The 12985-nt window shown below is 49.4% G+C and overlaps 1 protein-coding gene across 5 annotated transcripts in view; it reads right to left on the bottom strand.

Annotated features, from left to right (window-relative positions):
* CCDC69 (coiled-coil domain containing 69) overlaps window positions 1-12985 on the bottom strand; it is a 49461-nt gene that overhangs the window by 29737 nt on the left and 6739 nt on the right. For all 5 annotated transcript variants that reach the window (XR_006889416.1, XM_046667187.1, XM_046667188.1 and 2 more), the window contains exons 2-4: window positions 5160-5229; window positions 2706-2812; window positions 2110-2197 (exon numbers count right to left, since the gene is read on the bottom strand). Coding sequence is in view for 4 of the 5 variants with exons in the window: in XM_046667187.1 (XP_046523143.1) it covers window positions 2110-2197; window positions 2706-2812; window positions 5160-5229 (265 nt within the window). In the remaining variant the exon portion in view is untranslated. The remainder of the gene's footprint in view (window positions 1-2109; window positions 2198-2705; window positions 2813-5159; window positions 5230-12985) is intronic.

Genomic DNA, 12985 nt, shown 5'->3' with positions numbered 1-12985 from the left:
AAATGCAAATCAAAACCATAATAACATACCACTTTGCACTCATTAATAATGATAATAATGATAATAATAATAGCAACAACATCAATAGAAACTAACAAGTGTTGGCAAGGATGTGGTGCAAATGGAACCCTTGCACATTGCTGATGGGAATGTAAAGTGGTGCAGCCACTGTGGAAAACAGTTTGGTGTTTTCTCAAAAACTTAAGCATAGAATTACTGTATGACCTAGCAATCTTCTCCTAGGTGTACACTCAGGGGAATTAAAAACAGGTGATCAAGCAGGTGCTTGTACTAGTGGCACTATTCACAGTGGCCAAAGGGTGGAGGCAGCCCAGGTGTCCATCAACTTAGAAATGGATAACAAAGTGCGGTATGTCCATGCAATGGAATATTGTTCAGCCACAAAAAGGAATGGAATGGAAAAATTTTAAAAACGGGAGGAGAAAGGAATAAAGTGCAAATGCATGCTGCAGAGTGGATGAGCCTTGGGAACATTAGGCTGAGTGAAGGAAGCCAGATGTGGGGCCACAGTTGTCCGATTGGATTTATATGAGTGTCCACAATGGACAAAGCCAGGAGACAGAGAGCGGATAGGTGGCTGTCAGAGGCTGGGGGGAAAGTATGGAAGTATGCTTGGTGGGTATGGGGTTTACTTTAGGATTATGAGAATGTTCTGGAACTGGATAGTGGTGATGGTTGCAGGGCACTGTGAATGTGCTGAATGTCACCAATGGTAGGTAAATCTTACATTATATGTATTTTACCAAAATAAAAATCTATATACATAAACATTGCCACACCACTCTACTAGGATGTTCTTCTTTTTTTATGTGTGTGTGCAGCGGAAGATTCGCCCTAAGCTAATATCTGTTGCCAATCTTCCTCATTTTTTCTTCCTTCTCCCCAGCCTCAAAGCCCCAGTGCATAGCTGTATATTCTAGTTGTAAGTTCCTCTGGTTCTTCCATGTGAGCCACTGCCACAGCATGGCTACTGACAGATGAGTGGTGTGGTTCCTCGCCCAGGAACCCAACCTGGGCGGCTGATGTGGAGTGCACTGAACTTTAATCGCTGGGCCATCAGGGCTGGCTCTAGGATGTTATTCTAACAATAAAATCATGAATGTGGCAAAGATTTTACAAAACGGGGTTCACTGTGTAAGTCTCATTGCTATTATAAACAATGGAAAAGTTTGAAATTATCAACATGCCTAATCAAAGGGGATCAGTTCACTGAAGAAGGGTACACATCGGACTGCTATGTGGTTACAGAAGTTTAATGACAAGATGCTAACATAATTCAAAGTGAAAAAAAACAATTTATCTTCTTCCCATAAGTACATATATATATATAGATGTATATTCCAGGTATATACACAAAAAGAGAAATGAAAGGGATCTATATCAAAGATGCAACAGTGACTAATTTTGGGTGAAATTACATACAATTTTAATTTCCTCAATAATAAAATAAGTGCTAATAATTATTTGCTAAGTACCTTGCGAAATGTCAGGCACCATTCTAAATCCTATCTAATTAAGCTGACTCATTTAATTCTCATAGACCTTAGGAATGAGGTTAACCAGCTTCTTCAAGGCGACACAGCTGGGAAGTGTAGAGCTGGGATTCAAACCCAGGGACCGTGGCTGCGGAGTCTGAGATCTGTAAGATCTCTTTGTTTATTCCGTAGATTCTAAATTTTCTACAATGATCTCATCGCATATAAAAGGTAAGAAAGTTACTTGAAAAAAAAGAATCAACCTAACCATAAACTGTAAGAGCTGTCATCATTGTGGAGGAGGAATATGGATATTTAAAAATTCAATTTGTCTAGGTTTTCCAAATTTCCTTTAAGGAATATGAATTGCTTTTAAAAATGGAAAGAAAAAAACTCCCCTCAACTAAGGTGAAACAAAGCATGGTGTCAGACTTTTAAAGCCATGCCCCAAAGGTCAGCCCAAGGATCCTGCCGACTCCAGGCCTGAAGCAGCCAGCTGCTTGTGGCCCGCTGTAGGCGGGAGGGCCAGTGGGAGTGCCCCTGTGAACTCGGCAGGTAGGGACAGAAGAAGGACGCTTCCATGCCCTCCCTCCTGGAGCATCTCCCTCCTTACCTTGCAGGCTCTGCTCATGCTCTCCCTCCAAGACTCTTCGCTGCTCGTCCAGTTTCTCTCGAAGCTCGAGCTCCCTCTCCTTCTCCACCTGGGGGCGGAGGGTCCCCAGCAGGATGAGACTGAGTAGGTTCTGCGTGGCCTCACTGATCCACTCACCGACCCCTGGAGCTTTGTGGAGGTTGGTGATCAGAGTCCCACCCCCTCATCTGAGTAATAGCAATGACACGTGCTCAGAGAGGGTACAAGACCTTCAAGACACAGCAGGTGCATGGACTCTGTCTTCTCTAGGCTTAGAAGGGGGCTCCCAGAGAGTTATCTAGATGGAAAGGGATTTTGGAGTCTTCTAACCCTGATGCCCACTCAGGGCAGGAAGCCCTTTGACCATGTTCGAGGATCTCCACACCTGTCTTTGCACATAATGAATTACACGTGAGCAGTTACAAATATTTGTTCGACAGACAAAGGACTCCCTTCTTGGCCAAAGGGGTAAGAGATCCTGACAACAACAATAAAACCCAAAGTTGGTCCTCACTCTGGGATTGAGTGAGGTTAGCTGAGCAGGAGGAAAAGAAAGGGTTGGGGTCACCTGGACTTACCTGTTGTGCCCAATTCTTCCTGTCCTCTTCATGTTGCTGGAGAATTCTGGCTATTTCCTTCTGGTGCTGCTCAGCCTCCTCAGATGCACAGAGCTGGACAGTGGTGGCTATAGGTGAGGAAGCAAAAAAATCACACAGAGCAGAGATGGGGTCAGGGCCCAGGAGAAAGGGAGGCCAGGGCTACGAGGTGGGAACCCTGGTGTGCACTCAAGAACGGTTTCATTTGGGGACCAACCTCCAGAGGCAGCCCCTCAGATCTCTCCGGCTTTGCAGACCCTCCTTCAAGGCAGGAGCAAGTGGTCTCATCCTGCCCCCCAGCATCTACAGCAGAGCTGGTACCTTGTAGGACAGATGCAGCCCAGAAGATGTTCTATTTGCCCTACCCAAAATCTAAACCAAAAAAAAATTAGTTGCTGATCTCAAACTCTTTGGAAAAATCAAAAAAGAGGGAACACAATTTTTTAAATAACTGGGTAGTTTTTACTTAATAGAGATTTCCAACTTTTCTTGAAGCAGCCAAAGACCTGGCAGTGTGTGCTTTCACATCGACCAGGAGCTGGAGCTGAGGGGCAGCGGCCTCCTGCTCTGGCCAGGACGTGGCTCTGCTTTTTGCACACTCCTCAGCTCTCCCTACTGGGCACGTGCATATGGGGCCATTTCATCCCTTGCCTTTGCTGCTGGGGGGTGGGGGTCCTGTGAGCATCTGAGTGTGTGACCTCTCTGTCACCTTCAGTATCTCCCCAGCTGGAGGCACAGGAGTTGCTGTGAGCAGGAAGGAGATGCAAACAGGAAGTCTAGCCCTTGCTCGGGGAAACTCCGGAACAGGCCCTGCCAATGGCACTCTGAGGCTGACAGGCTCTGGGTATGAGCTAAGGCAGGGACCCATCCTCTCTGTGCCTCAGTTACCCAATATGTGAAATCAGGGTAATAACAATACCTTCCTCACAGGGCTATTGAGATGAGTAAATCAGAAAACAATGGCGATAAAAATAGTAAGAGCAGGGAGGGGACCCTGACAGCTTACCATGCCCAGCTCTGTTTCACAAGCCTCACAGGTATGACTCACTCCATCCTCACAGCCACCCAATGCGGTGGGACTATGATGAGACACATCTCACAGACGAGGAAACTGAGGGGCAGGGAAATGAGGCAACTTGCTGAAGATCACTCAGTTCACAGTCGGGGGAAGGGCTATGAACCTGAGCCCTCTGCTTCCACGGCAGATGCTCCCCACGGCCACCGTATTCTGCCTGCTGATGCACAAAAAGCAAGTGTGGTGCCAGGCACTGGGAGGAGCTCAACCAGTGTTCTCTATCGTCCTCTAAATGATCGTGGGTGCTCGTGACAAGCATTCGAGGCCAATACCAGCGCTGTTCGCATTGTTATTAGTGTTGGTGTTATTACAGAACTCTGTGCGGAGGGTCCGGCAAAGGGTATGAGGAGAATGTGAGGAAGGGGCCGGAAAGGAGACGCCGACACCGACACCGACACCATGGTCAGCCCATCGGCAGAGGGGGAGGAGTGAGTCGGTGCCCTGAGTCCTAGGGGATGGCAGTGGTCAAGATGAGAGAGCCCCAGACTCTCACCAGTCATTTGTCTCAGGGCCCCAAACTTTGGTCCACGAGACCAGTACCAGGCTGGCTGCAGCTGGGGAGAAGCTTATTAAGAAAATACATCATCACTTACAATGCAGATTCCTCAGCTCCCGGGGAGTCTCGCTTCCCTGGTCTGGGTGGGGCCCCAGCATCTGTGTCTCTGAAGTTCCCCCAGGTAACTCTATGCACAGCAGGTGGGAGAATCCCCGAATTCTGATCTAGCTGCTTATGTGATGTTTGAACTTCCCCTACAACATCCCTGACAGCTTCCAGGCTGTAAGTAAACACTTTCGGAGATGAAGACTTCCTCTATTACTCGATAGCTCAGATGGTTTTAAACCAACAACCACATAAAAAATCCTTTGAGATTGAACCTGAATTCTGCCTGCCTGTTCCTGCTACTTCGAGGCCCTAGTTGACCTCTGGGTCACACTGAACCAGGCTCACTTATCTTCGTGAGGGCACTTCAGACACTTGGAGAGAACCATTGTGTTTTATTACAACATCTTCTTTCCAGGTAGAACATCCTCTGTTCCTTTAACTGTTCTTTATAGGACATGGTTTCCAGAGTCCTCACCAGCCTCATCTTTCTCCACTCTACTCCCTCCAATTTTTCTGGATTACTCTGAAGATGTACTTTGCAGAAATAAACTCGACACTACAGGTGTGGTACCAACAGCCAGGAACAGGGAAGTTCAGGTCAGGATTATCACCTCCCTGATTTCAGACATCATATTCCTATTAATGTAACCTACCTAAGATCTCATGAGATAATTAAGTAACTATATCACCTGTGTTGATTATAAAGTAGGAAACCTCATGGATATCGGGGAAGATGTTTATAGGGTTGGCTATTTACCTGTATCTCCATTGAGGGGACCTAGTTCCTGTGGCTCTGGTCTGGGTGGCTGATCTGGTTCTTGGCGCCTCTGGAAGAAATGAGACAACAATGAGGTAAAGGTAGAGGGGAGGAGGTCAACGTGAGGATGGATGCTACAGTAGGATTCTTCCAAAGGCAAGACAAGACTTCCAGTGTGCCAGACCCTGCCCTGTGCCCAGTCCACTTAGGCTGCCTCCCTCACACTCCCTCTGTAGGGAACGGGTTCCCAGACCTGGATTTCTCATCTTGGTCAGGAAAACCCTCAGCAGGGAGTTTGATGCTGGTTGCCCTCTCCTTGGATTCCTGTGGTCTGGCTCCTGCCACCCGCCATGGGGCTCTTCCTGCCCACCTCCACCTTCTCCTGGGGCTTGGCCAGACTTTCTACAATTACCTTCACCCCAGTGACCTCCCAGTTCAGAGGCAAGTCCCCTTTCTCCTCAGGGCCTGTGGCCACCACAATTGCCAGCCAAGTTCCCTGCAGTGAGGGCAGAGCATCAGAGTTCACACCACGGATTCACCCGCGCTTGTTCTCTGTTAGAAGGGGCTGTTCCCCAGATACAGGAGACAGTAGTGCTTAACTTGACAGACAGGGTGAGATACCGGAATTAGCATGTATCGGGCACCATGCTGTCTTATCTACATGATCTTAGCTCATCTTCAGAAGGACCCTGGGAAATAGGACTACCCGCAATTTAAAGATGAGAAGGCTGAAGCAGGTCAGGACTGGATCAAGGTCGATTAGGCGATAATTGGCAGAGTCAAGCATTTGAGCCATACCCAGTGGGCGTTTTAACCAGCCTTGCCCAGTGTTGGTTGAACCTGATCCGAGGACAGAACTGATGCAGAAGGGCTGCACCACAAAGTGGTGTCAGGGCCCCCAGATTCTCAGTTTTCATAAATAATATTTTTAAATAGGAGAGTTGATACGGGTCGATGAGTAAGGATGCTAAAAAAATTATTTACAGACTATCACTGTCATTTCATAAAACAGAGGACATTTTAACCTTCCAGAACACAGTAAGGAAAGCTCAAGACAGTTCTGCTGGGAAAGGGCACTGACATCCATACTCAGCGTTACCCACACTCTCACACCTTCAATCTTCTCATTTCACACCAGATAGGTGGAAAGCTGGTCAAGGTCTGGCCCTGGACGCTGGACCAGGATTGGGGGTAGAAAAAAATTTAAGCTCTTTTGTACACCTTTCAAGATGGTCTTAAAAAAAAAAAAAGAAAGAAAAACGATGTTCTAGATCTCATTTTAAGAAACACTTTTAGAAATAAGTCAGCCTATGAAACTGTTCAATAATAAAGATCACTGTAAAAGAAAAACTTTACTTTTTACTATGGTAACAGTTTTTTTTTTGGGAGGAAGATTAGTCCTAAGCTAACATCTGCTGCCAATCCTCCTCTTTTTGCTGAGGAAGGCTGGCCCTGAGCTAACATCCGTGCCCATCTTCCTCTACTTTATATGTGGGACGCCTGCCACAGCATGGCTTGCCAAGCGGTGCCATGTCTGCACCTGGGATCTGAACTGGCGAACCTAGGGCCGCCAAAGCAGAATGTGCGCACTTAACCTCTGCGCCACCGGGCTGGCCCCAGCAACAGATTTTTTAAAGTCGTCATTAGAATAAAAATTATTGAAAGTCTCCTGAATTCAAGAAAAACTGAAATGCAGCTAGAAAGCACACTTCTGGTTGGGGAGGGAAGATGAATCAAGGGAGGGCTTCTAGAACATTCTGCTCTTGCTCCACAGTGCCCAGCACAGAGCCTGGCACAATGTGAGCCCCCGGCAAACTGAGGGACGCACTGTGCCTCCCCCAGGCCCCGGCACCCCAAATCTGCTCGGTGGCTGGGCACGCCTGACAGTGGAGCTCTCCATCCACCCTGTGGAGACCCGGCCCCCCTTCCCGGGGGAGAGGGGACACCTAGCTCAGGCACAAGCCAGGGAAGCTGTCAACACAGGAATCTGGGGAAGTGACAGGAGCCAGCCTCTCCACCCTGGGCTGGAGGAAGGAGGAGATAACACAATGCTCATCTCGTCCCTGTTGCCACGACTGGGTCCACTAATCTGGGCACCATTTTTATGGAAGTGAGAATTCCTGAACTCCAGTCGCGGCTCTTCCACATACTTGGACAAATCCTGTCCCTCCTTGGAGCTCCCGCTTCCTCCCTGGTGCAGTAGAGGTGAGGATGTCTTAGCGTAACCGAGATCCCCTCAGCGTTCGAACTCCGGGCGTCTGGTCTCAGCTCCTCTCAACAGCCCGGCAAGGCAGGGGTGATCACCCATGAGCAAACCGAAGCTAAGGGAGGTGAGAAATGGTCCCACGGTGCCCGGATGTCAAAATCAGCATCAGAACCAGGTCTCAGAACCTCTGAGATGGGAGCAGCGTGGTTAAGAACTGGGATTCTAGAATCACCCAGATCTGGATTCCAATCCTAAAGCCAACACACGTGACTGTACGGCCCCTCCAGGGCTCGGTTTCCTCATGAGGTCGTTTCAAGGATTAGGGAGGATAATGTGCCTGGAACGTCTGGCATATTCTAAGATCTTAAACATCGCGTGAGTTTATTACTTTCTGTTTGAAACCATGACAAGAACGCAGAGCCCCTGGTGTTCCGGTGGACCTCTTGGGCTGCCAGAGGCCTCGGGTAGCCTGAACTAAGATCATAAAGCTCAGAAAAAGCTGCCTTCCCCACCAAAACAACTTCAGAAAGGGGAGAAACTCTTCTCCACCAACAGCTTCCAGGCCACAGGCAGGACGTGGCCGTGTGCTCAGGTCCCCAGATCCCGACAAAACCACCCCCCACATACCTCCCTCAGGACGACTGCCAAGGCTCTTCCAGGCCTGTCCTCAGTCCACCCCTCTCTTCCCTCATTTTCTTAATATTTAAATATTTGTAAACATCTTTTTTCAATTAGAGTAGTGAGGAATATGTATGTTTATTCATTATTGGAATATTACAGATACTTTCTTATATCTGACTTCTTCAAATATACTATGAGCATTTACTCCATGGCATTAAATATTCTGTAAATATATCAATTTTAATGACTGAAATATTACATCCTTCTGCATGAATTGAATCATGAATCTGCTGTAGAGGATTTAGGTCCTTTCCACTTTTTAATTTCCAAATTATGCTTTTGTGAACATACTGATTTATAAGATTTTTTTAGACATCTGAAATTCCAGCTCTACCCTCCAGAAAGATTCGATAAGTTAATTCACTAATAGCACACAAGAAGGCCAGTTTTACCACAAACTTGCCAACATGGAATAGTATCACTTTTAAAAAAATGTTGGCGAATTTGCCAGGTCAAAACAACCTATCGTGCTCTTAGCCCTAACATGCTATCCGTGTGTTCGAGACCACCCCAAGCTGCTCAAGACCATCCCAGCATGACATATGGTCGATAATTTCTCAGGCCTCCGGGCCCAGCTCATTTATCATTTCTCCTCGGTTTCTCCCCAGGGCTGAGTTAGCTCCTATTGGTTCTACCCTCCAGGGCCTGTTCAGACACTCTGTGAGTTCCTATCTGGTGACCTGTGTTTCTCCTGCTAGTCCAAGGGGCTCCTTGAGGACAGGGACCGTTTTTGAAATCCACTTTGGATTTGCCCCAGTATCTATTAGGATGCCCAGAACAGTATTTCCAGGAATTTCTAGGCCCGCTATAGAACCACCTGGAGTGCATGCTTAACACAGCTCCCCAGACCCAGTTCGAGGGTGGTGTGTGTGCTGGGAAGCGCCAGTCAACCAGTCTATCCAGGTGATTCTGATGCTTGCAAAAGCCTGAAGACACAGCCCAGAGCTGAGGAGGAATTGATAAGCAATGACTGCAAGGAAAATCCCCAGGTTGGAGCCTGGCCACTTCCTCCTTGGGGGTCACGGCGCAGAGTTCACCCTGCAGTGGGAGAGGACAGGAGCTGGGGGGGTGTAGGGGGGCACGCAAGAATTTCCCCTTCCAAGAGTAGAGCGGGGAGGCCTAGGGCTGGGCGGGGTATCGGACTGAGCTCTGGAAGAGGGCTGGCAACTTCCTGAGTCAATGGAGACTTGGGAGAAGAAAGCTACGGAGGTGGCAGCGGGCAGCACCGGATGTAGGGGAACCCAGGACTGGGGGACACGCCAGGAGACCTGGGTTCCAGCTTTACTGTGTGACTTTAGGGAAGTTCCTTCCCCTCCCTGGACCTCAGTTTCTCTATCTGTGATGGGTCAGGGTTGGAACAGAAATTCTCCTCAGTCCTGAAGGCCAGGGCAGCCTTTCAACTAAGAAGGCTGGAAACAGGGCCCCTATGTCTTGGTGACATGCACAGTTCTGGGCCCAGCTTCTTGTCATCAAGCAGACTGGAGTCCTGCCCCGGGTTCAACCTGAAGCACAGCTGGTCTGCAGTGGGATACGGCTGCCAAAAGCACACAGAATCAGGGTAGAGCGGGAGGACTGTCCAGAGCTGTGGAGAAGCAGACAAGCTCAGACGGGACCTGGTGAGACCCCCTCGAACATGCTCGCATTTTGGAGGGTAAACTGACAAATGGGAAGGTGTCCAAAAGGAACTGGCAGGATGTGGAAGGAGACTCAAAACCAAGTTACAGGAGGGACTGTTAACAGAACAATAGTTGGTCAGCCTCAAGAGCAGGCAAGAAAACCTCCCACTGTCTTCAAACCTCCACAGGACCGTCACGAGGTAGAAGCTGCTAATGTGCTGGGTCCACAGCCTTGGAAGGCGGGGCTGTGGCCCAGCACTAGAAGTTTCAAGGAGAAGTCTCAGTTCAACAGGAAGAAGAATTTCAGAACTATCCCAACCAGAGGTAAGCTGCTTTATCGGAGGGAGGGGTGCGGTGGTGGTAGTGAGCTCTCCGTCACTGGTAGCATACGAGAAGAGGTAAACTTCATTTTGCAGGTTGATCTAAGTGATCTTAGAGGACCCTCAACTTCATGGTCTAATCCTGTAAAATATCCCTGTTGTTCAGCAACTAGAGACCTCCAGGAAGCATAAAGTGTTCAACCAGTGCAGGCGGTCCGTAAAATCTACCAGCATTAACGGAGCCTCAGAGGGCACTGCTGAGTATTATTCAGGTTGCAGTACTTTGGGGTGGGTTTCTGTCCTCCCAAAGCTTTTGGAGCAGACTCCTCAACTCCCTTCAAATTCTGAGCCCCATCAGGCAAGCGTGAGTAGGGCAGAAGCAACTCGGAGAGAGGCTGCCCAGCTATTCCTTACCTTGGGAATCCTACTGGCATGGAAGCTAAGAGGAACCCCGAGGATGGCTCAAGGTTTCCTGAAGACACTTGGTCTAACCTCGCCGTAAGAAGCATCACTCCATCCTTTTTGTGGGCCTTCAAGGCTTTGAGTATTTCTGATTGAGTGTTATGACTTAGGTCCTCATTATTCCTGCTGAGCTTAGAGAATTTAGTAATCGAAGGACCCTTAAGAGTTCAGCAATTCCGCTGTCCCCATAAGCTGAGGCCCGGGCTTCCCTTGGCCACATAGTGTTATCACACCCATCTTGGCAGAGGAAGGAACCCAGAAGACAGGGCTGGAAGGGCCCCCGGAGACAGTTTATTCCAATCCCCACCTCCTATTTCCAGATGGAACACCTAGGCCCTGCGGTAGCATGAGTAACTCATCAGAGACCACAAAGCTGGGGAGCAGAGCTCACGGAGGATCCAGATCGCAGGCGGAGCCCAGGCCTCAGGTCACACCCTCACAGTATCAGAGCTGCCTTTCCGGTGTCTGGACTCAGCCTGGGTGGGGCCCCAGCCCCATTAGTTTCGGAATCGGAACAACCACAGCAGAGCCCATTGGCTGAGGGTAGAGGCAGGAAGGGGGTGGGGGCAGAGGCCCCAGGGGCCCCCTCCAGGGCCTCGGTGGAGGAAAGGCAGGGCCTAAATGTCCAGAGCTGCTGAGAAATGTTAGCATTCACACCCAAATTACAGCGACTCAGACGGAAGAACACCGCAAACACAGGCCTCACATTCCATCTCTAAGATGGGTGGATGCATTTTGCCAAAGTAATGCCTGAATTTGATTTCATTTTCACACTGCCAGGGGAGCTAAAGATTTAGTTCAACTGGTTCATATGACACAGTGTGGCGTCAACATCGCCCACTGCCTGCCTGCGGGTAGAGCCATGTGACTATACAACCGCCTTAAAGGCAGCAGCACCAGCCAGCCCCCTCTGCTGTGCCCGGGCACCGCCTATTCCCCAAACACCTGCAGTGCCCCCAGAGCACCCCACGTCGGGGCGGATGTGGTCTCCATTGCTCCTATCTGACCGACCGATGAGAGATCTCGGGAGGATAGAACCACTTCCTGCTGAAGCACCTGCTGGGCCAGACCAGACAGACGGTGGAGAAGGCCTCAAGGGCAGGGCCCCGCCCCTCATTCACAGATGGAGAGGCTGAGGCCTACAGAAAGGCTTTCCAATAGACCAGATTCCTTTTCTTCCTCCCTGGGGCCCACCTTCTCCTGTCCCTTATCAGCCTCCTGGGGTGTCTGCCAGTTCTGATCGCTTTAGAGGGCCCGGAGCTGGCAGAAGCAATAGGCACCATTTCTGGCATCTGGGTCAGCCCAGCAGGCAGAAGGACCTTGAAGGAGCAGGACAGAAAATGGTGTCAGTGGCCGGGGTTGGGGAAGAGACAGCCTGAGGGCACAGACACACTGCCAGATATCTACCTGTCCCCCCAACCCAAAGGCAAACTCTCCAATAGGAGTCCAGAGTCGAGACCCTGGCTTGCTACTTGCTTGCTGTGTGACGTTGGGGGTGCACCTTCCCCTCTCTAGATGTCTGTTTCTTCTTCTCTATAGCATGGAGTTGGGCAATGGGATACGTCAGAGCACTTCTGGTTTTGACATGCTGTGCATGTGGAAGAAGAGGCAGCGTGAGGTCATCTTGATAGCCCATCCTCCATCAATCCTGTTATGCTCGTTTGCTCTAGGCAGAGCAGGACAGGTGGTTTGACACACGCAGCTGTCAGCCCCTGCATGAAGAGGGCTTCTCTGGAGGACACAAGAGGAGGGGCCCTTGGTCGGGACGGTCTAGGTGGGGGTGCTGAGCCCTTCACACCACCCTATGTTCTGGAGCAGCCCTGCAAGGGAGACAGAAAAGGGGGGGCAGGATTGCCTGGAAGCAGGGGATGACAGAGAGCTCGGCCACCACCTCCCAGGTTACATGCTCCACCCCCTGCAATTGCACTGCGAGCAGAGAGAAGCACCCGTGAGTGGGACAACGGGCACCTACAGGATGCTCAGGGTGGGATCATTCCTAGCAGAGAAACACTGGACACTTGCCTCATGTCCACGACGGGGGACTGACTCGATACACCGAGGTGCATAATACTATACAACACTCATACGTTTAAAAGAACAAAGTGGATCTTTACATACAAAGATGGAAAGGCATTTGGTGGAACATGCAAAACAAAGTATTTCTATCGGTACGTAAACACACAGAAAAAAGTACCCAGAAAAGCACAAAGTGATGGCAGTTGTCATCTCTAGAGAAAGAACTAAAACGGTGGTTAAGGAGGGGTAGCTTTAGTTTTACCTGAATTCTTAGAATTTTTTAAACAATACTGTATTCAAGTTTGACTTGGGTACAAAGAAATTAACAACAACGACAAGAAGAAATAACCTCTCTTGGAACCTAAAAGCAGCCAGGGCAGTAATTTTACAGATGGGGAAACCAAGGCACAGGAAGAGAATCACCTATTTGAGATCAGGCAGCAGGTGGGTGAAGAGGCAGGAGTGGGACCGATCCTTGACCCCCAGGGCAGAGCTCTCTCCCCTGCAGATGCTGCATCTGGTGTC

The sequence above is a fragment of the Equus quagga genome, chromosome 7, assembly GCF_021613505.1.
Source record: "Equus quagga isolate Etosha38 chromosome 7, UCLA_HA_Equagga_1.0, whole genome shotgun sequence".
NCBI lineage: Eukaryota > Metazoa > Chordata > Mammalia > Perissodactyla > Equidae > Equus > Equus quagga.
This window is presented reverse-complemented; position numbering and strand designations above follow the sequence as displayed.